The sequence below is a fragment of the Anomaloglossus baeobatrachus genome, chromosome 4, assembly GCF_048569485.1.
Source record: "Anomaloglossus baeobatrachus isolate aAnoBae1 chromosome 4, aAnoBae1.hap1, whole genome shotgun sequence".
Lineage (NCBI taxonomy): Eukaryota > Metazoa > Chordata > Amphibia > Anura > Aromobatidae > Anomaloglossus > Anomaloglossus baeobatrachus.
The window spans coordinates 294,754,550-294,780,875 of record NC_134356.1 but is presented as its reverse complement, the minus strand read 5'-3'; the positions used below and the strand labels follow the sequence as shown (position 1 = coordinate 294,780,875).

Genomic DNA, 26,326 nt, shown 5'->3' with positions numbered 1-26,326 from the left:
ACTCAGCTCGAGCTATTTGCAAAGGAAGAATGGGCAAGAATTTCTGTCTCTCGATGTGCAAAACTGAGAGAGACATACCCCAAGCGACTTGAAGCTGTAATCGCAGCAAAAGGCGGCGCTACAATGTATTAAGTTAAAGGGGCCGAATAATATTGCACGCCCCAATTTTCAGTTTATTAATTGTTATAAAAGTTTAAAATCGGCAATAAATTTAGTTCTACTTCACAATTGTGTCCCACTTGTTGTTGATTCTTCACCATAACATTAACATTTGTACCTTTATGTTTGACGCCTGAAATGTGGGAAAAGGTTGAAAAATTCAAGGGGGCCGAATATTTTCACAAGGCACTGTATATTGCTAATAAATACTAGACTGAGCACTTATATTATTTGTGTTTTTTACATATATTACTACTAATGTACTGACTCCAGGGAATTTTGTCATTGTTTTTATGCTATATTTTTGTCACTTATGTGTTAGAATATATCGTAGAGGGACTTTAGCATATATTAACAAATGTGTGGTGTACTATATCCTACTATACACTAGCGTTTACTAAACTTAAAGCACACCTGTCATTGCCGGTAACGTTTGGGTTATTATATAACTTGCATCCTGCTATTTAAACTACTTTTTCAGTTTTCTATGAAGTATTAGGAGGTGACAAGCTATTATGTCTATTGTACTGATCTTCCTTCTCTGTAGCACATAGAAGCAGCATGGAAAGTATATTAGAGCAGTACTGAGCAGTATGATTGTGAATCCAGCTTTGAAGGAAGGCAAATCATTGCTGATCAATCTGCATGTGTGATTCCCTGCCTTACTATCACTCTGCGCATCCCTCCGCCTTCTCCTTTTTCTATACAGTAAATAGGAGGTGTAACCTGGCACCTCACTAATGTGAGCGGTTTTTCCAGATGGTGAGTTCAGGAGGCAGTGGAGAGAGGGGAAAAAAAGCATATTTCCCTTAGGCTGCTTTCACACATTCGGTTTTTGAAGTGCGTCTCAATCCGGCTCAAAAACCTATGCGGCGGAAAAACCGGATTCGTTGCATTCGTTTTTCCATGCGGCCCGTCCATTTTTTGACGGATGCGGTTTGATTCTGAGCATGCGCAGTGCAAAAAAACTCATCTGGCGGCCGGATGCGGTTTTTGCCGCAGGACACCGCATCCGGTGTCCATAGGCTTGTATTGTAAATTGCGCCGGCGCAATGCGGTTTTTTTCACCGCACAAAAAACGTGCCAGGCAACGTTACATCCGTTGGCCGCATGGGCTAAATATGCCGCATCCGGCAAAAAACGGACGCAACGCCATGCAATGCCATGCGGCACAATACGGCGCTAATGCAAGTCTATGCGGGAAAAAAAGCAACCGGCGACAATAAAAAAGGTTGCGTTTTTTCTGCAGAGCGCCGTATTGGACCGCACGGTAAAAACCGGATGTGTGAAAGCAGCCTTACACACACATTCTCTGCACATTATCCTCATAGTTAAATGCAAGCATATTACAGCTCCATTACAAGCTGTAAAAGCTCCAAAAAGTTTAGAAAGTCTGAATTGCCAGCAGAAACCGTTTCATCCATATTTGTGGACTGCGCATTATTAGTTATAGCTAACTACAGTAAGCATTAACTAACCTTAAGGTGCAAAGCTTTTGGTCCAATCTAACAATAGAGCCAAGCTAAAGTTGTACACCGTGACTAGGTGTATCATAGATTTAATATACACTGTAATAAAACTGTGTAAAATTGCTAGAATCTTTTTTTTTTTTTTTGTTTTCTTCTCTCTCTTTCTTGGTTTATTGCACATGTGATTGGACAGGGATCAGTAACCCTTGACCCATCTGTGGGTGGCCAGGTACAGTTCACTGCGAGACTTTTGGTTTTGGCCAAGCTCTAACTTGCCCGTGATTGGCCAATGACCACATAATTTTGAAGACTAAACCTGCAGGCTTTGGCCCAGCGACCGGTGGCCAATGTTTTTGACTTGGCAATAGCCAGACCATGTGTTAGAATGGCCACCTTTACCTGTAGGAAAACCAAGTTGGCATAATACCAGGCTGACATAAAACACAAATCAGTTTAAGGCCTTGTTCACACTGCGTTTTTACCCGCGTTTTGTTTTTTTTTGCGTTTTTGCTGCAGAAATTTCTTGAGAAAATGGTTGTAACCTTTCTGCAGACATTCCCCAGCAAAACCTATGGATAAAAAAAAAAATAGCTGTGCGCACACTGTTTTTTTTCTCAAGAACATTGTTTCTGCAGAATTTCTTGAGAAAAAGAATGAGCATGTCACTTCTTTTCTGCAGGTAGCTGCGTTTTTTGGCATAGATAATGGTAAAATAATGCAGGGACCAAACTGCAGTAAAAACGCATTAAAAACGCACACGTTATTAGTGCGCTTTTTAAACACAAGTGCGCTAATCTTTCAGACTTAAGAAATTTCTCAAGAAAAATCCTTTTCTAGTGCGCACAGGGCGTAACAGGAGAACTCAAGGTATGTAGTGAGTCTGGCTGGTATGCAGAACCAGTGTATGAAGGGGCACTGTCCTTGGCACCAGAGCTGCCACTAAGCACTGCCTTTTCCTTCTCACAAAGTAACTACATTCAGTTTTAAAATCTAATATATAAAGCTGTGCGTGTGTGTGCGCGTGTGTGCGTGTGTGTGCGCGTGTGTGTGCATGTGTGTGCGTGCGTGCATGCGCGTGTGCGTGTCCGGGATTGGCATCTGCACAATCGCAGCTTCAGTCACAAAATTTTGCACACTCACACGTCTGGACCCCGAGAGCGTCATAGGCTATGTTGTGTGGCAAAAGTTTAACCCCGTGCGTTCCAATTTTGCCCCTATCTACATAATGGGGAAAAAGTGAAACGAAAAGTGTATCCGCACCGTCGCATTTATAATTATGAAATTTTGCACAGACACCTCATGTGACCCAGGAAACGTCATAGACTATGTTTTGACAGGAAAATTTAACCCCGCACTTTAGTTACTCTCATAAAAACATGCCTTCATTAAAGTAAATGGAGCCTGGAACTACAGGTTATTTGTGGGAGCTGTGATTGGTTGCTATAGGAACAAAAGACATTCATAGTATAAGAAGCTTATATGTGAGGTAATAAGATGTCGGTGGGGAGACGAATAGAGAGAGACAGAGAGACAGACCGGGAAAGAGACAGAGAGATAGACAGACCAAGACAAACGGTGAAAGAGACAGAGACAGACCTTGAAAGAGACAGACCTTGAAAGAGACAGACCTTGAAAGAGACAGACCTTGAAAGAGACAGACCTTGAAAGAGACAGACCTTGAAAGAGACAGACCTTGAAAGAGACAGACCTTGAAAGAGACAGACCTTGAAAGAGACAGACCGACATGCAGACAGGGAAGTAGGAGACAGCCAGAGAGACAGACCGACATGCAGACAGGGAAGTAGGAGACAGCCAGAGAGACAGACAGACATGCAGACAGGGAAGTAGGAGACAGCCAGAGAGACAGACAAAGATAGATGGTGAAAGACACAGACCTTGATAGAGACAGACGGGGAAAGAGACAGAGAAATAGAGACAGACAAGGAAAGAGACAGACGGAGCACATTACTTGGCCAATTTAGTTAAATCTGTGTGGAATATCTGTGATGTTGAAATATATGTTGTGAAATGCTTCTATTAGCTTAGTTTTTGCCTTTTAATAATTACATTTCTATTTATTTGTTTTGTGGTTTTTGTGTGCAGAATACATTTTTGTTAATACATTCTATTTTGATAAAACAGTTATTAACCCGGGCGAAGCCGGGTAGTACAGCTAGTATATTAAATTGGACAAAGTAATTGTTGTCTCTCAGGTGTCCAAATAAAATGTAGGAAACTGCAACCACAATGTTTGCAACCACAACACAAGTAGACAGGCCAATAGCCCAACACTGCAACATGTGCCATAAAACAGTTTGATCATTATAATACGTGGCTCATTTTTTGTTTTTTTATTGACTTGCAACACCACACAATGAAGGTTACCAAATCCTGTCTGACAAAAACTAATTATTGTTTCTGATCTTGTGAGTTTTATATTCTTTACCTCTAATTGGTGCATACATCAAAGACAAATTATTATTATTATTTATTGAGCACTATTGATTCTATGGTGCTGTACATGAGGGGATAACATACAAAACCCATATACAAGTTACAGTAGACAGACTGGTACAGAGGATTTACATAGAAAGTGTGTGATTTCCAGTGTATCTAGTGTTCTCTGATACAAATCATTTTCTCATTTTCTTACCTACATTTTAAAATTCCACTCTAAATTTAATTGTGATCACTGATCTTGCGCTATACCGGGTATTTAGCTTAAATATCAAGGATGTATGTTAAAGAAATACTCCCAACACAGCAATTAAATATTTTGCTCATTAATGGTTTTGTCCGGGATTTTAACATTGATGACCTAGGCCTAGGTCATCAATGTCCGATTTTGTCTGTAACCGAGGCCAGCGGCAGCACCGGTAACAGGTTATCAGAGTTACATAGCACAGCTGCGTCAACGGAATAACGGAAAACATTAAAAAAGGGGCTACCTTATCAAATTGACAGCATCAGCCAGCCATATTCCTTACATTCCATTACATCTCATCATGGAAGTGGAATCAGAAAAGGGGCTCTGGAATTTGATAATCCATTTATCCAGTAATAAAACATTTTGTCAGAACGGTTATCTTCTTTACAGCATCCGCCTATGTAATCTGTTGTTTCTGGATGTCACCACCTTAGTTCCATGTACTACTGGGTGTGCTTACTCACATGTACTACCCCTCCATTACTTTTATATTGATGATTTCTCCTAAGGATAGATCATCCATATCCTGTAATCCAGAGGCCCCCAACCTTTCTGACCTTGAGAGCCACATTTAGCTCAGAGAGAAGGTCACGGGACTCATTCAGGGGCCCCATTATTTTTATACCTACAGCCAAAGCTTTTCCACAGAAATCACACCAAGGGAGTATAGCCATGGGATCCTAACTTATCCCCATTTAGATCTGCTCTTCTATGTGGAGTTACTCATAAACGTCACCATGTGGAGACCTCCTCTTCATAAGCGTTTGCTAGTGCAACAAACTGGAAGACAGCTGCGAGCCGCACATCATGGGCCCGTGAGCCACATATGACTCCCAAGCCACAGGTTGTGCATCCCTGCTGTAGCCAGCAAGCACAAGGCCCTCTCCATTCTTTTCCATTTTGTCATTGCTAGTTTTTTCAATGTAAATTTACATTTTCATTTTGTATGTTAACTCCTTTTCACATGTAGATTACCATGGTATCCATGGTCTTCTAAAACTAAATAAAATTAATAACAGATTGGTATGAGTCCAACACTCTGCATCTCCACCGATAAGTCCTGTGTCACAGGTCGGCCAGATGTTAGAAGTTGCATAGCAGAGCAGCACTGCTCTGTCAACTGTGTAGTGGCCACTGCCGGGTGGCGCAGATCCACACCTATTTGAATGATAGAATAAAGGTGGCTTTACACGCTATGAGATCGCTAAAGCGATCTCGTTGGGGTCACGGAATTTGTGACGCACATCCAACCGTTTTAGCGATATCGTTGTGTGTGACACCTATGAGCGATTTTGAATCGTCGCAAAAACGTTCAAAATCGCTCATCGGTGACATGCCCCCCTCTTCCCAATTATCATTGCTGCTGTAGTAACGAGGTTGTTTGTTGTTCCTGCGGCAGCACACATCGCTATGTGTGACGCCGCTGGAACGACAAACCTCTCCTTACCTGCGTCCACCAGAAAAGGAGGAAGGAAGGAGGTGGGCGGGATGTTCCGGCCGCTCATCTCCGCCCCTCCTTTTCTATTGGGCAGCGGGTCTGTGACGTCGCTGTGACGCTGAACGAACCGCCCCCTTAGAATGGAGGCGGTTCGCCGGTCACAGCGACGTCACAGAGCAGGTACATAGGTAGATAATATTCGCTACGGCAGCGATCAACACACATCGGCCATACGATGGGGGCGGGTGCTATCACGCTCGACATCGCTAGCATCGGCTAGCGATGTCGTAGCGTGTAAAGCCCGCTTTAGTCATCAATATAAGACTGGAACAACCATTTAATAGGACTGTGTCCTTACAGAATCACTTCAAACCAAGTACAGGCCTTGGGCATTATGGCGGGGTTATTCATGTAAGTGCACCTTTCCACCTGCTTGTTTTCCATCTATCGCCTCCCTTCTCTGGCTCTATGAAGTCAATCAGAAGAGGGGAGGGTGGAGTTTGAGGGTAAACAAGCAGGTGGGTAGGTGTTTTAAATGATAAGCCCCGCCATGATGCATGAGCGCCTGTACTTGGTTTGAACAGTCATTCTGTGCTGACAGAGACCCTTTTAATGTTTACCACTCTGCCTGTCCGCCTTCATCCTCGATCTTGTCCCATGCAGTAACCTAAAAGCACAAAGAACATGTCTTCAGCTTATGAAATGACACTGCCGACCCTTCCCCGCTTTCAAAGGTTGGATTACATAGTTGATGGGGATATTGAACATTTCTGAAGGTTTTGTGTCTTTCTTTCTCCAGATGTGGTAACAAACAGTGATGAGTCTCCAGTGATACTTGCGACAAAAATGAGCCAGCGGCAGGGTAAAGATGCATATCTATCGCCAACCAAAGACTTGGTCCAGGCTACGCTAAGCCCCGGGATCATCCACAGTCATGGTAAGAAACCCCAATCTGAATTCTATAGCAAATTCATGTTTTTTTTTATTGATACAAGTTATGCACACTTTTCAGACGTCTCGTTGGTGCCATGGACCTTGAAGTGGATTTTTGCTTTTAACCATAATAACCTTGAATTTCTGTTTACTCTACAATGTCAGTCTTTTATATTTAGATTCCTAAAACCTTCAAGTACAGGAAATAGCAGATATGATTTGTAGTGATGCCAAATAACGTGATGCCGCTCAGTACTTGTCCTTTGAAATGTAATGAGTAAATCATTAAAAATTGTAGTTCATTTAGGCAATTATTCACATAAAGTGTAATCTGGTGAAAATATGACAGATTTTTATTTGTTACGTTCCATATGTACAGCATCAATGTAAATAATGTACATAGTGATCATTTAGCAGGCTGGTCGATTGGGTTTTTCCAATATTGAAATTGTTCTCCGAGGCAAAGGTGTTTTTTTTGTTTTAAAAAGTATCCATATTTCCATAGGGTTTGGGCTAGTGAAAAATAATAAAACCACATTTTCTCATCCTCTCCAGGTTCAATCTGTGCCACTGCCCCCGATTTTAGTTGACCGACTGCAGCTGTGACCATGACTAAAGGTCGCTTTACATGCTGCAACATCGCTCAAGCGATCTCGTTGGGGTCACGGAATTTGTGACGCACATCCGGCCGCTTTAGCGATGTCGTTGCGTGTGACACCTATGAGCGATTTTGAATCGTCGCAAAAACGGTAAAAATCACTCATCGGTGACATGCCCCCCTATTCTCGATTATCGCTGCTGCAGCTAGCGATGTAGTTCCTCGTTGCTGTGGCAGCACACGTGTGACACCGCAGGAACGAGGAACCTCATTTTACCTGCGTCCGCCCGCAATGAGGAAGGAAGGAGGTGGGCGGGATGTTAAGTCCCGCTCATCTACGCCCCTCCGCTTCTATTGGGCGGCGGTTCAGTGACGCTGCTGTGACGCTGAACGAACCGCCCCTTAGAAAGGAGGTGCTTCGCTGGTCACAGCGACGTCGCTTGGCAGGTAAGTAGTGTGACGGGTCCGCGCGATGTTGTGCGCCACGGGCAGTGATTTGCCTGTGTCGCACAACCGATGGGGGCGGGTACGCATGCTAGCGATATCGGTCACAATATCGCAGCGTGTAATGCGGCCTTTAGTGCATATAACTGCTGCAGCCAGTCACTAGGCTTATTGGTCATGCTAATGTAGGCAGCATGTGCTGCTGATCCCAGACTCCTGCTAGTGCCGTCACGTGTGCTATTGTTGGGATGTGACCGCTGCAGATTGTCAACAAGATTGGGGGCACCTGCAATAAGGTAGTGATTTAAATCTAAAAATACTGATTTAATATAATGCTGTACCTAGTCAGCAATACAGTTAAAACAAGATATTATGTACCAACCAGTTTCCGTTTCTGTTTAATTTGGATGCTGCACTGACATACTATGCACCACAGGGGATCGGTATTAGTAGTAGGTGGTACACGGTTGAGGCATTTATGTGGGATGTAAATGTTATTGCCAAGTAAGCAGGACGCCAGCGGGGAGGATTGCCGATATGGCGCTGGAATACTGGGAGTGAAATGTTTTTATTATTATTTTATGTTTTTATTTATTTAAATATTTTACATTATTGTGCATCTTATTAAAGGGGTTTCTAATTTTTAGGAAACTCCTGTCCCAAGCATAGTTTGTTTTATTAAAAGAAGAAAAAAAGGTGCTTCACTCACTTTCCCCAGGTCCATTGCTGAGCCTTCACCTCTGTGCATGTTTATTGTACCCTGCACAGATTCAAGACACCCTGTGCCAGATGCAGCAAAGCATCCCCAGAACATAACAGAGCATCCTCCATGTTTTACAGTAGGGACAGTGTTCTTTTCTTGATAAGCTTCATTTTTCGGTCTGTGAACATAGAGCTGATGTACCTTGTGAAAAAGTTCCATTTTGTTTGATCTGTCCATACGACATCCTCCCAGAAGCTTTGTGGCTTGTCAACATGTAATTTGGTAAATTCCAGTTTGGCTTTTTTATAATTTTTTTCAACAATGGTGTCCTCCTTGATCATCTCCCTTGAAGTCCACTTTGGCTCAAACAACGACAGTTGGTGTGATCTGACACTGATGTTCCATGAGCTTGAAGTTCACCTTTAATCTCGTTAGAAGTTTGTCTGGGCTCTTTTGTTACCATTAGTATTATCTGTCTCTTTGATTTGTCATCAATTTTCCTCCTGCGGCCACGTCCATGGAGGTTGGCTACAGTCCCATTGATTTTATATTTATAAATAATATGTGCAACTGTATTCACAGGAACATCAAGCTGCTTGGAGATGTTCTTATAACCATTACCTTTAACATGCTTGTCTATAATTTTTCTTTCTAATCTGCTGAGACAACTCTTTCCTTCGCTTCCTCTGGTCCATATTGAGTGGGGTACACACCATGTCACGAAACAGTAGCCCTGTATACAGGTCCACTGACTGATTACAAGATTGTAGTCACCTGTGATGCTAATTGTGGACACACCTTGATTTAACATGTCCCTTTTGTCACATTATTTTCAGGGTTACCATAATTTCTGTCCAGGTCTGTTTCATGAGTTTTATTTTTTAAAAAAAATTCTGTGGAAGCATGGTTGAAAAGCAATGTCTGACTTTCATTTGTTCATTTTCATAGATTTTTTTATTTATTTTTACTTCTGTCAGATTGAAGTTATTTCTGTGACCATTGTGGGTTTTTCTTTCATTAAACGAGGGGTACCAACAATTTTGACCACATGTGTATCAATTCCCCAGCATTGCTGTAGATATAAGAAATCACAGTCTCCTATGAATGCCAGCCATGGCCTGGTTTTCACAGGATTACTGTGATGCCAGGCACAGGGATCTTCAGCAGACCTCACTACATATCGTCGTCACCATACTATGCCTTCATGCTCTCCAACATGCTTTCTCCTCTCTCTACTGCTCCCCACACTTTTAAGTCTCTATATTGTACCCCTGCACACTCTCACGCCCCATGCTATCTCCGCAAAGATTTCCCTCTTGCCCATACTGTCTCCTCACACATTCCCAGCATTCTTGCCAGTGTCTATTCACAAAGTTAGTTCCCAGTCCCACACAATCCCACCCATACTGTTTCCTCATACATTTCCCTGGCCACCTGCATATATTGTTTCCTCACACATTCACAGCCCCCTTGCCCATACTGTCTCCTCACATCAGCTTAGTGCCCCCTGACCATACCCTTTCCTTACTTATTCATATTGTCTCACCTGATCATGCTGCTGACATAATTCAGACCTGTAAGTGATGGCAGTCAGGGCCTCAATTGTACTCGCATCCGAAAGACTCAAGGGCCATGGATTGCTGGGAGACTGTGACCTTCTTTGAGACGCTTGTTGGTTTGACAGCCGACTCAGAGACCGGTGGAATCCCACCCCAGAGAAGAATAAATGCAGCTGCCTGGGACATATTTCGGACTTCCACATCACCCGATTTTATGTTATCTTCTGCTAGCTGCACCTGGCTTAAATTCCCTGTTTGTCCCCACCTAGATATGCCTCTGAATCTACTTGTTCTCTAAATGCTGTGCTCTGGATAATCCCACCAACACCACTGATTAACAGCTCTAAATGTACATTATGCATAGGCAGAAATTTGTCAATCAGTGGTGGAGGTGGGATTATACAGAGCTCCTGAATATGGACGACTGCATGACATAAGGTTTACTAGTCTTCTACCAATAAGCTCCTGCTAATAAAATAGTGATTTTATAAATACTACAGAAAGCACCCTGGTAAGTGACACTGCTGGATTCAGGGTCTCCTTATAGGGTACATTATGCTTTTCTCAGAATAGATGGCAAGAACCTGGTTGCAGATTCCCTTTAAATGGCCTCTTTCAGCACAAAATGACTGCTCAAACCAAGTAAATGCATCCAGTGCAATTGGCAGAGCCAGTGCACCTTCCCACTTGTTTGTTTTCCATTTATTTCCATCCTCCTCTCCACTTTGCTAGCTTTTGATTCATAGAGCCAGAGAAGGGCAGAGATGGATGGAAAACAAGTACCGTAGGTGGGATGGTGCACTTAAATATTTTACCTTGTCAGGGTGCGTCTGTGCTTAGTTTGAACAGTCAAGCTGTGTTGACAGACTCCCTTTAAGTACTGTTATAAGGGTCAATTTTGTAACTTGGCAGTTAAAGCTCAAAAATTGATTGGAGATAGTGACATAGTTATACATATATATATAAAAAGATGATTTGGACAACTGGTAAATCTTTACATTTGTAAGAATTAGTATTTCACATATACAGTCCTAGACGAAAGTGTTGGCAGCCTTGAAATTGTTCCAGAAAATGAAGTATTTCTCCCAGAAAATGATTGCATTTACACGTTTTGTTATACAAGATTATTTCCTTTTGTGTGTATTAGAAAAACACACACAAAAACATGAAAGGGCAAATTTCACATAAAACCCCCAAAATGAGACAGACAAAATTGTTGACACCTTTCCAAAATTGTGGGTAAACAACTTTGTTTCAAGCATGTGTTGCTCATTCAAACTCACCTGTGGCAAGCAACAGATGAGGCTAATATAAAAATCACACCTGAAACCAGATACAGTATAAAGGGGAAAAGTTCACTCAATGTTTGCATTGTGTATCTGAGTGTGCAACACTAAGCATGGAGAACAGTAAAGGCCCCTTTACACACTGCAACATCGCAAACGACATCGCTGTAACGTCACTGCTTTTGTGACGTAATAGCGACCTCCCCAGCGACATTGCAGTGTGTGAAACACATTAGCGACCTGGCCCCTGCTGTGAGGTTGCTGATCACTACACATCTCTCAGGACCATTCTTTGGTCCTTTGTTTCCCGCTGTGCAGCATGATCGCTAGAAAGTCTGTGTGTAAACGGGCCTTTACAGCGACTTCGTTAGCGACTTCCCTTTCAAAAAAGCTGCTTTACAACGTCCCCAATGACTAGCTAGGTCGTTCTGCAGGTCCGGATCGCTGTTGCGTCGTTTTCCAGGTTTGCCTGTTTGACAGCTCACCAGAGACTTTGTAGCGATCCCGGCCAGTTTGGGATCACTGATGGGATCGCTAGAAAGTCTCAGTGTGTAAAGGGGCCTTAAGAGGAACTATATGAGTAACCTCAAGGTTACAAGTCCATCTCTAGACATCTTGATGTTCCTTTGTCCTCAGTGCGCAACAATCAAAAATAGTTGCAACACATGGCACTATAGCTAATCTTTCTGGACGTTTACTTCAGAGAAAAATTGATGAAAGGTTGAAAAGCAGGATAGTCCGGATGGTGTATAAAAATTCCCAAAAAATTCTAGCTATGCTACATGCTCAGGGTGCATCATTGTCAGCACACACTAACTGTTGACATTTGAATTAAATTAAACGTTAGTGTAGGAGACCCAGGAGGACCCCACTGCTGACACCAAGACATAAAAAAGCTTGACTGCATTTTGCCAAAATGTACATGAGTAATCCAGAAACCTTCTGGGACAGTATCTTGTGGACAGATGAGACCAAGATAGAGTTTTTGGTAAAGCACAAATGGAATGAGGTCTACAAGAAAAGAACACATTACTTACATTCAAATATGGTGGAGGTGCTTGTGGCACCGGGGTCCTTGACTGTGTTGCTAAGCATCATGAAATCTAAAGATAACCAAAGGATTTTGGGTCACAGTATAATGTCAAGTGTCAGAAAGCTGGGTTTGAGTCCTAGGTCATGGATCTTTCAGCAGGACAGTGACCCCCCCCAAACATCCTTCAAGAAGCACCCAGAAATGGATTGAAACAAATAGTTGGAGAGTTCTGAATGAGTCCGTATTTAAGTTTAAATATATTTTTATTATTAAACAGAGAAGAAAAATTACCATGCGTTTCCAGGCATTCAATTAGGCAGAAATAGTATATCAAGTGCAATTAGGTCAGTACAGGGGTTACCCCTTCCTTCTAGATGTATATAGATATGTATATGTATATATATATATATAAATATATATATATGTATATGTATATATATATATATATATATATATATATATATATATATATATATATATACACACACCTATACCTATACCTATAAAACATTCAACAATAATCAATGTATTGCCAAGTGGACAATTCTCTCTCTATTTTGGTTATAGAACAACAAATAATCAGAAACAAGAGTAAGATAGGAGAGAGGAAGTGAGATAAGAGGAAAGGAAAGATAGGGGGGAAGGGGTTCTGATAGGATATCCCCATAGTGGGGACAGGATAGTCTACTTTAGGTCCTTGGTCTGCACTCACAGACCCAATCAGGTCTCCAGTATCTTTTGTGTCAACCACTTTTGAAAATCATCCGTTTCCTTAAAAAATATCCAAGGGTGCCAGGTCGCAAACCATTTAGAGTCAAACTTCTCGTTGAATGCCCTGACTTCTTCCAGGCGTTGGAGTGTTAACTGTGTCTACCCAATCTATCCTTGTCAGGACGAAGGTGGTTTTCCAGAACCTAGGGATAAGCTGACACACCGCAATCAGAAAGAACGGCAAGAGGTCTTTCTTAACATTAGTTATGGATTTCGAGAATATGGACAAGAGGGCATGATCTGGTCAGAAAGCAAATGGTTATATAGCTGAAATACGTTGTCCCCGAGTGGTCTAATGCCAGGGCAGCTCCACCATACATGTAGCATTGTTCCCTACCCCCAGCACATCTCCAACAGAGATTTGAGATTTCTGGGTATATCCTGTGTAGTTTGACGGAGTTCTATACCAACGCATTATAATTTAAATTCAGCTCTTGAATCCTTCAGGAAACTGAGATCTTGTGGTTGACAGTGAAGGCCCTTTGCCAACAAGCCAGGGGAAACTCACATCCCAGTTCTCTATGCCAGGCATCAACATATAATGGCGGTTTCTCCTTTGTCTCCCCAATGAGTCCTTATTTAAATCCCATTGAACACCTGTGAAGAGATCTTAAAATTGCTGTTGAGAGACCTGAAGCAGTTTGCAAAAGAAGAATGGTCCAAAATTCCAGTTGAGAGGTGTAAGAAGCTTGTTGATGGTTTTATGAAGCGATTGATTGCAGTTATTTATTCCAAAGGGTGTGCTAAGAAATATTAAGTAAAGGGATCCAACAATTTTTTCTGGACCATTTTTGTAGTTTTGTGCAAAATTATGCACAATAGTTTTTTTGTTTTTTTTTGGTATTGTTTCAATAGACACAAAGGAAATAAACTTGTATATCAAATCATGTAATTTCAAGACTTTTCCAGGAGAAATACTTCATTTTCTGGATCAATTTCAAGGGTGCCAGCACTTTCGGCCATGAATGTAAAAGTTTCCAAGGGTGTTAACCTTGTATGAGTTCCAAAAATGGTCATCCTCCAGTTTTACCAAATAGGTGAAGAAACAGGTGTTCCAGAGGAAGACTACAACAGTGTTCTAGTTTCTGTGCTACTAGTTTATGAATCTGGGGTACCTTATTAGGATGCGAGGATGGATCTGAAAGATTCTAACCTAATAAATAGTAGTAGGTGTAGTAATAAAAATATGGGAAAATATCTCCAATTAGTAATGTAGTATAGGTTTCCTGATAAGATATGTCACTTCATGTGCAGAGTATTACAGTAGTTTTAGATATCCATGGTTACAACCACGAACAACTGTCACTATATGAGTGGTCGTAACTATGAATGCCTAAGGCTAGGTTCACATTTCCGTCAATTTATATCAGTCACAATCCGCGGCTCTGGTAAACAACGGAATCCGTTTAGCGGATTCCGTTGTTCCCATAGACTTGTATGAGCGTCGGATTGTGACTGATGATGCTGCGTTGCATCCTCCGCCCGACTGATCAGTCGTGGAATGACTGACCGCCGGGCGGGAGGAACGCAGCCTGTAACGTTTTTTGAGCAGCGCAATCCGTAGGATTTCGCTGCGCATGCTCTCTCTGGCTCCCTGCACACGTAACCAAGGTAAATATCGGGTAACCAAGCAAAGTGCTTTGCTTAGTTACCCGATATTTACCCTGGCTACGTGTGCAGGGAGCCCGACACTTCCACATTCGTCCTCGCCCCCTCCCGCACTTCGCATGTACACACTCACACACACTCACCTGTCCCAAGCCATGCAGTCACCGGCACTGACGTCCTCAGCGCCATGGCCCCACTCGGCTCCACCCACCCCGCACTCCGCCCCCCGATCCCCGCACACATTCTTGGCGGCCGAACGATCAGCTGATCACCCGGCGGCCGGCACCTGTGAGCGATCAGCTGATCATTCTCATTAGCCGGCCGCCGGGAGATCATCTGTTCTTTCTCAAAAGCCGAACGGCTATTGTGAAGATCAGCTGATCGTTCTCTCTTTTACAACGGAGTCCGACAATGAATTCTAATTCTTGTCATCTGTTGTACAACACATCACTCACAAGCGTCAAGCAACGCATGTGACTGATGCAAAACAACGGAAATGTGAACCTAGCCTAAGCTGTAATACCCTGCACATGAGGTAATCAGAACTATACTGCATTTCTAATTGGAGGTATTTGCTAATATTATTCTTTTACCTGCTACATATTGGGATAGGATCTTAGAGGTGGGTATACCCCTTTCAGATTGTTAAAGATTAGAGCAGAAGGTGGATGTCTGGAGGTGGTGAAGGTCCGTAATGCTAATCCTCCCTGCATCCTAGGCCTCTGCTAAATATTTATGCAGATTATAGCTTGTATAATTTTTTGTAAGTGACTGATTATATTCCCTTAATTCATCTTTTTACTTCTGTACGGTCAAACAAGTGTATTGGATTATGTTCTATTTTTATTTTTTTCCATGCTAATTTCTGTCCAATATTGAGGAGTCATTACTATTCATCATTTTTGAGTACATTTTCTTTCTTTACTTGGTTTGTACATTATGTTCTGTATCTGCTTTCAGTACAGCATTAGAATCCAAACATATTTTTAGCCGTTGGTACAGTGCTGTGATCTGCTGGCTGCAGCGTGGGTGGTAATTTAACTATATGCGCTCCTGTCAAGCTTCTATTTGGATGTGTGTTAATAATTTAGTACTTTATCATTTACAATGAGATAATTATGATCTGTTGTTGTGTTTCATTGTTTGCAGGAAGCTGCTGGAGGAATTTATACAGAGATTTCTGGATTTTGCAAACTTTAGGATTTGAGTTCTAACACTTCTAAGTTAAATAGTACCTGCCATGTGAAGAAACTCTATTAACCTGCAGATATGGGGTTAATATGCAGGTTAATAGCTTTTGAAACCTGTCCAGTGCTTGCACATAGGACCCCACTGCAGGGTAGAAATTAACTTTATACTTCATGTCAGCCTTCAGGTTTCAGTCAGGGGACGGCGCCAGCACGTTTTCAGTCACTGCTCAGTGTTTGGACAGCGGCTGCTTTAACCACACCTCACGCACTGACTGACAGCTTCCTCTTATGCCTAGTGGCTGTCAGTCAACGTATGGGGTGCGGTTACAGTTCCACCCGCGTGCCTGAAATGCAAATGCTGCCAGGATGAATAAAGTTAATTTCCTCCCGGTAGCGGGTTTCATTGTGGAGGCACCAAGCAGATTTCAAATGCTTCAAACCTGCAAATGAACCCCATATCTGCAGGTTAATAGCGTTTTTTTAACGTGACCGGTTCCCTTTAACAACAGTGATTCTGAGTACATCAGAAAACCTTTGTCATTATTGAAAAATCCAATTAAAAAAGTATTTTTAAATAAAGTATGTTTTGTTTTTGTCTAAAATGTACAAACTTCACAAAATGTTAGAGTAACTACTTTTTTCAAATTTATTTTTAAGCTGGAAATAGATGATGCAAAAGTATTGTAAAATCATTAATTTCCCTATCTTGCTTCCGTGCTGTTTGGAAACATATGCTGAACTGTGCTGTAACAGCTCCTTACATCCGTAGACAATGTCTCGTGGATGCAGCTACCAACTTTAAGTAGGGGTGAGTGTGTGCACAGTGTGCTCTGCGTCTTTGCAGGGAGGGGAGAGCAAAGGCTGACTTCACTGCTCACTCACTGCGATATAATGATTATAATGATGCGGGAGCCACAGAGTCTGCGGTGGAAGAGAGACTGGGCAAATTAGACTAGACATCTAAGGCCTTGGTGACATTCTCACAGAAAGGACAGGGTGTTTGAGCGTTCTGACAAATTTAAAGCACTCATAGTGAGAGGAGGGCTGTGTAGTGTGAGGTCCTGTTTTCCTTAAAGCACTCAGTGAGAAGAGAGCTGTGTAGTGTCAGGTCCTGTTTTCCTTAAAGCAATCAGTGAGAAGAGAGCTGTGTAGTGTCAGGTCCTGTTTTCCTTAAAGCACTCAGTGAGAAGAGAGCTGTGTAGTGTCAGGTCCTGTTTTCCTTAAAGCACTCAGTGAGAAGAGAGCTGTGTAGTCTCAGGTCCTGTTTTCCTTAAAGCACTCAGTGAGAAGAGAGCTGTGTAGTCTCAGGTCCTGTTTTCCTTAAAGCACTCCTAGTGAGAGGAGAGCTGTGTAGTGTCAGGTCCTGTTTTCCTTAAAGCACTCCTAGTGAGAGGAGAGCTGTGTAGTGTCAGGTCCTGTTTTTCTTAAAGCACTCCTAGTGAGAGGAGAGCTGTGTAGTGTCAGGACCTGTTTTTCTTAAAGCACTGTGGCTGCGCGCACACTGTGAATTCACACCCCTCCGATCTGTCATTCGTGTTATAGACTGCAGATCTGATTTTTCCAGTGTGGATCTAGCACTCTGTGACACTAGCATCATTACAGTGTCAGCTTAGTGTGATCCTCTCCTCGCATGAGAGAATTGTAGCACTGTCGGGAAATGGAGGACATTTCTCCATTCGGAGTCAGTGATAATTGGGCTGCACTTGGATGTCATCCGAGTGCAGCCTGATGATTTCCACGAAAAACAATGATTTGAATGAGTGCTTGCCGTCCAATTTGTGCTTCCACTCACATCATGTAGCAATTTTATTATAAAACGGAATCGGCTTGTGAAAAAAATACTGATCAACACTGCTCCATTGAATAACGTTGGTCCACGTGTTATTCGATAAACATCGGCTAGCACTCATTCAATCTATACTCATGTGAGCGAACCCCAGGAGCGACCACATTGTACAGACCCTGTTCCTGCAATTTTTTTCACTGTGGCTGCCAGGAGGCAAAGCTCTTGCACTGTAAAGACTCTGCTCTCCCATCCTCGAAGCTGGTAAATCTACACACAAGAGCTAAGCATTAGTTACAGTACAGCATCTCTTTTCTGTAGGAATGCAGCAAAAATTAACCCTTTAATAATACTGTAATATTGCATATTACTTCCAGCATTCGGATGAAGGCAAAAAAGTAGACCTACTGTTTACCATGTTTTGTTTTGTGTCAAAATACATTTTAGATTAAAAAAATACTACTCTGTATACACAGTTATAGATGTACTCTGTGAAATACCATATTTCAATTGTGTTGATCTTCGCTGCGGAGTTACTTACTAATTCCATGTGATTGTGCTGCAGATTGACTTTCTTCATGCACACCTACTTGAGTCAGGCCTTGGTGTTTTTTTTTGTTTTTTTTTTTAAATTCACTTTAGTAAGGCTAGTTTCACACATCCGGCTTTTCGCCAGATTCGGCGCACTCCAGTACAGTGTGATACAGTACAATGGCAGCACGACAAGCTCCGGTCACATGCTCCGGTCACATGACCGGAGCTTGTCCCGCTGCCATTGCACACTGTACTGGAGTTCGCCGAATCTGGCGAAAAGCCGGATGTGTGAAACTAGCCTAAAGGTGGTGTCACACACAGCGACAGCGTCAATGACGTCGCTGCTAAGTCACCATTTTCTGTGACGTAGCAGTGACGTCCCGTTGCTGTGTGTGACATCCAACAACGACCTGGCCCCTGCTGTGAGGTCGCCGGTTGTTGCTGAATGTCCTGCTTCATTTTTTGGACGTTGCTCTCCCACTTTGAAGCACACATCGCTGTGTGTGACAGCGAGAGAGCGACGAACTGAAGCGAGCAGGGAGCAAGGAGACGGCTTTTGGCAGCATGTAGTAAGCTGTAACCAAGGTAAACATCAGGTAACCAAGCGAACTGCTTTGCTGGTTACCCGATATTTACCTTGGTTACCAGCGACCGCCGCTCTCAGGCTGCCAGCACCGCCTCCCTGCAGGTGTAGTCAGAGTACACATCGGGTAAATAAGCAAAGTTTTGCTTATTAACCCAATGTGTACTCTGGCTAGGAGTGCAGGGAGCCAGCGCTAAGCGGTGTGTGCTGGTAACCAAGGTAAATATCGGGTAACCAGCTTAGCATTTTGCTTGGTTACCCGATATTTACCTTAGTTACCAAGCGCAGCATCGCTTCCACGCATCGCTGGGGGCTGGTCACTGGTCGCTGGTGAGATCTGCCTGTGTGACAGCTCACCAGCGACCATGTAACGACGCAGCAGCGATTCTGATAAGGGAGGTAGTCAGTCGTGATCGTTCCTGCGTCGCTACGTGTGACCCTAGCTTCAGACACACTTCTTTTTTTTTTTTTTTTTTTTATTCAACTTTTTATTTTGAAAAAGATTTTTAAAACAGATTATACATTAAAAACGAAACGAAAAATACACAGATATGCAGTTACATGAATAAATGTACCATTTCACAGGCATGCTCAATAATCGATCATATCACCAACACTCCAAGCGCCAAGTATAAGATGGAAGATATCCCCTGGTATCCGTCCGAGCCCCGAGTATCTAACCCGTCGTTCTCATGCCTCATCCTACATCTGGTAGACACACACTTCTAATACAAAACAACCCCAGCCTCTCCTAAAAGTATGTTGTGTGCAGTACAAATCAGGATAAGCAATTAAGGGGACACTTGCAGGTGCATTGTGGCCTGCTTCAAACAGCTAATATTTATAACCTACTCAAACGATGGGCTTTGTAATGTATAGACATGAGTAACCCTTCTCATTGTTTCTCCACCAATGAAAAACAGGTAAAATATAGCTCTTATGTATATCTGAGGGAATCTGCTCATTTAGACCAGGGGTCTCAAACTCTGCTGCGTGTATGGGCTGCACATAGAAAAAAAATTGAATTTGGGGCGGCCACATTCTTTGCAATACAAAGTGACATTTTTAGTGATGCCATATATTTTTATACACTTTTGGATCACTTTTTGGAACATTTTTTGCTTGTTTTATTTTATTTTTTTTTAATGGCATCCATCATATGGGTTATGATTTGGTTTTATAGGTTGGATCGTTACGAAAGTAACAAATGTGCACTTTTTAGTTTATATATAAAAAGCCTTTTTAATGGTAAAAAAAAAAATATGTATGCTTTAGATTTTTTTAAATTTTTTTTTACATTTTCTGCCCTTCTTTAGTTCTTTTATACCATTGGGCAAGAGGTGTGGTCTAGCATTGCAGAGCAATAAAATGGCATTATAATAATGGCATATCCATCAAGGGAAACGTCACACATGGCAGAAGGGTCGCAAAAAGTCTGTGACTTCATCATTCAGAATTTCAGTTGAGAAACATTCTAATTTTTATTTTATTTTAGTTTTTTCATTTAAAAAAGTAAACTTCGGCTAGAATGTTAAAATTGACATCTTCTCTTTCATTCATTTGTGGTTTTAGAGTTGCCGATGTTACTCTAATGGCAGAATTCAGGCCTGCGAAAATTACAGCCCGTGTTCTGCTTAAAGCTTAGCAGGGAAATGGTAGAAAAGTAGAATTTCCTGCAATTCTCTAGTCAGTTACCACAATATACACTTTTTTTTATATATAAAGATGTGTTTTGCACAAGTATATGTAGAGTATATGTATACCATCCTAATTACTTAGGTAATGATGCGCACGTGCATTAAAATATTTACCGATCGCGGTTTTCAGCACCATGCCAGTCTTCCCCTAGCCGACGTGACCTGCAAACAGACTAACCGGCTCATACAGGAGCTTATGCATAATCTGCAAGCCGCTTTCTTAATGCAAGTCTATGGAGCCTCATTCTAAGTATGCATAGATTTACACTGAATTATGAATATGGTGGTTTGTTTTTTTTGGGTTTTTTTTTACAAGGGGCACTGTTGCTTATCAGAAGTGGGTGGTTCAGTAGTGGCCAAAAGCTTGGAACTTGGAAATAATATAATAATATTTATTCACTTATATAGCACCGTTAATTCCACAGCGCTTTACACACATTGGCAACACTGTCCCCATTGGGGCTCACAATCTAACTTCCCTATCGGTATGTCTTTGGAGTGTGGGAGGAAACCGGAGAACCCGGAGGAAACCCACGCAAGCACGGGGAGAACATACAAACTCCTTGCAGATGTTGTCCTTGGTGGGATTAGAACCCAGGACCCCAGCGCTGCAAGACTACAGTGCTGACCACTGAGCCACCGTGCCGCTAAGAACAAGAATTCTACACACAATTGTTCCACTTCATACAAGTAAATGCAAAATGCTCTTAAATGTCAGTATTTCCTTCTATTCCTTGGTGGTCGGCACATTTCATGGTACAAGGACATGGAGCGTGAAACAGATTTGACATAATAGATAGATACAAGTCACTTATCCTTGTCTTTCTGCTCGTTCCTGGAAACCGTTCCAGTTCCTTTCTTGTTTCTGGATGCTGGTCCTAATTATGAAGTCCTGCAGCACGTGATATTTCTGTTTATGTATTGCATAAGAACCCTGGAACAATAAATGTATTGTATTAATTTAAAAATACTTTCACACCCGCCTTCATGGCATATTTATACAATGTGTTCTTTAAAAGAAGCTACTGTTTAGCTACCCATTAACTATTAAGAAATTGCGTTATCCACAAATTCCTGTTAGATGTTTTGCAAACAGGATTTCTATAATGGGCATAAGGAGAGAAGTAGTAGAATAAGATTGCTACATCCCCATGTTCCAGAGGACTGTTTTCTGTAAATGGAGATTTTTTTCAGGTTTGTGGTGACAGGCATAATGGCTAACCCTTTGCTGCAAGCTACTTAGTAGAGCTGGGCGGACTTGCAAAAAAAACGGGAACGGCGTGCTCACTTTAAAAAAAAAACAACAAAAAAAAACAAACAAAAAACAAAACCCCAGATCCGCTCCGGATTCCGGCCCCCATTTAAGTCAAAGGGGTTCAGAATCCAGAGATTAAAAACTGTGGTAGGCAGGATAGAGATATGGGAGCATGCGCAGTGGACGGGGAAAGTAGTATAACTAAAGGAACCCATATACTCTAGCATCTACTGAGAGCTTAGAATGTATGGACTCATTCCAGGTTAGTAGGCGTGACTGGCTTGGTTGGTGGGCGTGGTAATGTTTCCTCTCAACCACCATAATCATGCAAGGGGGCCCCTGCACTCCCCCTGGTTGGAAACATCAGACGGCATTTTGAACATGCCCCGATCATGTGATACATCATGTGATAGGGGCATGTTGAAATGACGTCACACCTGGAAGGAAGCCGGTACACTGTAGCGTCTACCGGCTGTATCACGGTATAAAATTAAATAAAACAGTTGGAGCAGGGTCCCCCCCCCCCCCTCGATATTTTGACACCCAGCACAGACAAAGCCCACAGCTACAGGCTGCAGCCCTGTGCTTATCTTGGCTGGGTATCAAAAGAAGAGTAACCGCATGCGGCTGCTTTTTTATTATTATTATTTAAAAAAAAATTTTTTAAAAAAAAAACCACATGCGGTCACCCCAGTTTTTATATTCAGCTAAGATAAATGCAGCTTTGGGGCTGGTTTTCTCAGGCTGAAGAGAATATCGGCATCCAGCCGCTCGGAATTGCCGCATCTATTAGATGTGAAAAGCTCAGAGCTTTACTGGCTGTTCCCGAATGCCCTGGTGTGGTGGCAGTCAGGGTAATGAGGGGTTAATAACAGCGCACAGCTTCTATTTAACCCTAGGTTAGTTATAGTACAGGCGTCTGAGACTCCCGCATCACAACCCGTAAAGCCGGCTTTACACGCTACGATATATCTAACGAGATGTCGGCAGGCTCACGTCGTAAGTGATGCACATCCAGCATCGTTAGTGATATCGTAGCGTGTGACAGCTATGAACGAGCAGAAATACCTTCTCGTTCATCGCTGACACGTCGCTCATTTTCTAAATATCGCACGTCCTGTTGTTCATCGTACCCGCGGCAGCACACATTGCTCCGTGTGACACCCCGGGAACGATGAACACAGCTTACCTGCGGCCGCCGGCAATGCTGAAGGAAGGAGGTGGTGGGGATGTTTACGTCCCGCTCATCTCCGCCCCTCCGCTTCTATTGGCCGGCCGCTCTGTGACGCCAAACGTCCCTCCCCCTTCAGGAAGTGGATGTTCGCTGCCCACAGCGAAGTCGTTTGGAAGGTAAGTATGTGTGACGGGGGTTACAACATTGTGCGACATGGGCAAGAAATTGCCCGTGACGCACAAACGATGGGGGCGGGTGCGATCGCAAATAAGATTGCACGAGAAATTGTAAGGTGTAGAGCAGCCTTAAGTGACAGTAAATAAACTTAAACACAGAAAAAATCCTTTATTTGAAATAGAAGACAAAAAAAACACCCTCTTTCACCACTTTATTAATTCCAACACACCCTGCAGGTCCGACGTAATCCACACGAGGTCCCATGGCGTTTCAGCTCTGTTACATGTGAGCTGTGAGCGCCAGAGACTGAATGAGCCATGATGACTGAATGCAGGGAGACGTGTCACACATGCTGGGGGCACGTCTGACTGCAACCAATCACAGATGCCAGGCCATCCAGCGGACAGGGAAAGCCGTGCATATCAAATGAGCGGCACAGGGAGGCAGCAGGAGCAGTGGTGGAGCAGCAGATAGCCGGCCGGAGCCTTGGTAAGTATGAAGCGCTCACTTCATTCTTTTTTTTTTATTTTTCCTTGTTTTTTTTTTTTTTTTTTTTTTTTTTTTTTAAGATTCGGATCAAACAGCTGAGTCCCGGGCCTGAGTCCAGCACCCAGGCAACTGTGAAACTGCGCGGATCCAGACTTTTACAGTCCGGGTCTGCCCAGCCCTATTACTTAGACATTGCAGCCAGCCCCTGAAAGGGCATCAGTGGGAAATGTCAGTTCCTTTGGCCCCTTTCACAATTAGTTTTTTCCCATCAGTCACAATCCGTCGTTTTGTGAAAAAAAACGGATCCCACGCTGGATCTAATTTTTTCTCATTGACTTGTATTAGTGACAGATTGCGACGAATTGCCTCACGTTTCATCCATCGTGCGACGGATCCGTCGTAAAATGTTTGTCCGGGTGACGGACCCGACTTCCACATGAACATTTTTTTTTGTTTGCGTCGAATAAATGGACAGCGACGGATCCGTCGGCATCCGTCGTTTGTTACAATGGAAACCTATGGGCGCAGAATCCGTCGCAATCTGTCAAATGACTGATTCTGGTGACGCATCCGTTTTTTTCAACCGAGCATGCTCAGATGAGGTGTAAAATCATTTCTAGTCAGAAATCTGTCTCGCTCTCTCTCTCGCGCGCTCTCTCTCCTCTCTCTCGCTCTCTCTCACGCTCTCACGCTCTCTCACCCTCTCTCGCTCTCCTCTCTCTCGCTCTCCTCTCTCTCGCTCTCCTCTCTCTCGCTCTCCTCTCTCTCGCTCTCCTCTCTCTCGCTCTCCTCTCTCTCGCTCAACTCTCTCTCGCTCAACTCTCTCTCGCTCTCCTCTCTCTCGCTCTCCTCTCTCTCGCTCTCCTCTCTCGCTCTCTCCTCTCTCTCGCTCTCTCACCCTCTCTCGCTCTCTCACCCTCTCTCGCTCTCTCACCCTCTCTCGCTCTCTCACCCTCTCTCGCTCTCTCACCCTCTCTCGCTCTCTCACCCTCTCTCGCTCTCTCCTCTCTAGCTCGCTCTCTCCTCTCTTTCGCTCTCTCTCCCCCTGGGATGGGTTCATATAGGTTTCTAATAGCAAATAACCTTTCACATGAAAAAAAAAGTGGCACGACGGATCTGTATTTTTACAGGCTTCGTCGCATCAGTTTTACCACAATCTGCGACAGATCCGTTGCATCAGTCACAAAACAGATTGTGACTGATGGCAAAAACCTGATGTGAGGAAAGAGGCCTTGGGGAACTCTTCAAAATAATAACAAACGATAGATACTTATTAGGAAGCTGTATACCCTTCCATCCACACTGGAAAACATTTGAAAGTCCTATTTGCTTTTGGAATGATACATAGTAATTAGTGATGAGCGAGCACTTCCATGCTCGGATGTTCGGTACTCGTAACAAAAAGTTGTCTGTTCAGACAGGTGTGACTCGAGTACCAAATTATAATAGAAGTCATTGGCAGCTCAAGCATTTTTCGGGATGATTTCCTGTAAAAATGTCTGAGTCCACCATTGACTTCTATTATACTTGGGTACTCAAGTCTTGCCCATTCGAGCACCAACTGCTCGTTACGAGTACTGAGCACCCGAGCATAGTACTGCTTACTCATCACTAGTAGTAATTATTGTCTTCCATCTTCCATTAAGAGATTAGGTTATAGTTACTGAGCAAAATTCGTAAGACGCTAGTCCCATGGCCAGTTCAGTATCCCTTGGACGATGGACAGGAGCTCTAAGAACTGCCTCCTATCTGATGGCATCCATGGCACTTCTTGAGATTGGCCAGCATGTCGCAACGTCATGCTGTAAGTGTGAGAACCCCTACAGCGATGATGTACCGCAGGTAATCAAAAAAGGAGTCCCAGATGCAGTCAGGTGGTAAACAACTTGCACACCTTCCCATCTAGGGGTCACAGAATACTGACCCTAGCTACCATATTAGAGACCTTGTGAATTGATTCTCTCATCTCCAGCTACTACTCATAGATGTCTATGGACAGTGGAGGGGAAGAGGGGGGTGCTGCTGCACAGTGCTAGAGGAAGAGTGACACACGTGGATACTTCTGTTTCTGGCAAGTGGTCTTGTTTTACCCTAGTACCTGATTTGCAGCAGCACTGTCCTATTTCAATTATTAAATATTTTCCATACAGTTGAAATGTTTTCCTTTCTGCTGCTTCAGTGTGTGTGTCTCTCCTCTATTTCTGTGCTCTGCTTTTAGGATACCTAATAACTAGTCTCCTGTCACTCTGGAGCTGAGCTTAGGAAAATGGACAGTTTAAAACAAATTGCTGAAAATGCTTCTACCGTGTTCACAATAGACTTTTGTGTGTTCTGAAAGGTCACAAGATGGCCACGGTTTTGAAATGCGATAGTCTACAAGGACACTGATTCGGTGGTCCACTTTCCACATATATAGTTTGCTTTCATAATAAATTTACTTTATAGAACCAAAACCCTCACAAAATAAATGCGGAGTACATGTCCCATTCTCCTGGTTACATTTTGGTTGTGAAATGTTCCGAGTTGTATGCCTATAAATGATTTTAACTCGCACTTTTCTCTCTGGATGAATATAGCATTGCAACATACCGTATTCTACACGCCGCACAGCAAAGTCATTTAGATTAATCATTTTATTCAATGCGGCTCGTATTTCCTAAGAATTACTCAACAAAGTCGTCTTCTCCTATATAGTTTAGTAGCAGCAACAGAGTGGGAACAGACGGTCATTTTATC

The 26,326-nt window shown here is 42.9% G+C and overlaps 1 protein-coding gene across 5 annotated transcripts in view; it reads left to right on the top strand.

Annotated features, from left to right (window-relative positions):
• The window catches only part of OSBPL8 (oxysterol binding protein like 8), a 351,787-nt gene that overhangs the window by 211,171 nt on the left and 114,290 nt on the right, over positions 1-26,326 (top strand). For all 5 annotated transcript variants that reach the window (XM_075344912.1, XM_075344911.1, XM_075344913.1 and 2 more), the window contains one exon: positions 6,573-6,710. In XM_075344912.1, the coding sequence (XP_075201027.1) occupies positions 6,573-6,710 (138 nt within the window). The remainder of the gene's footprint in view (positions 1-6,572; positions 6,711-26,326) is intronic.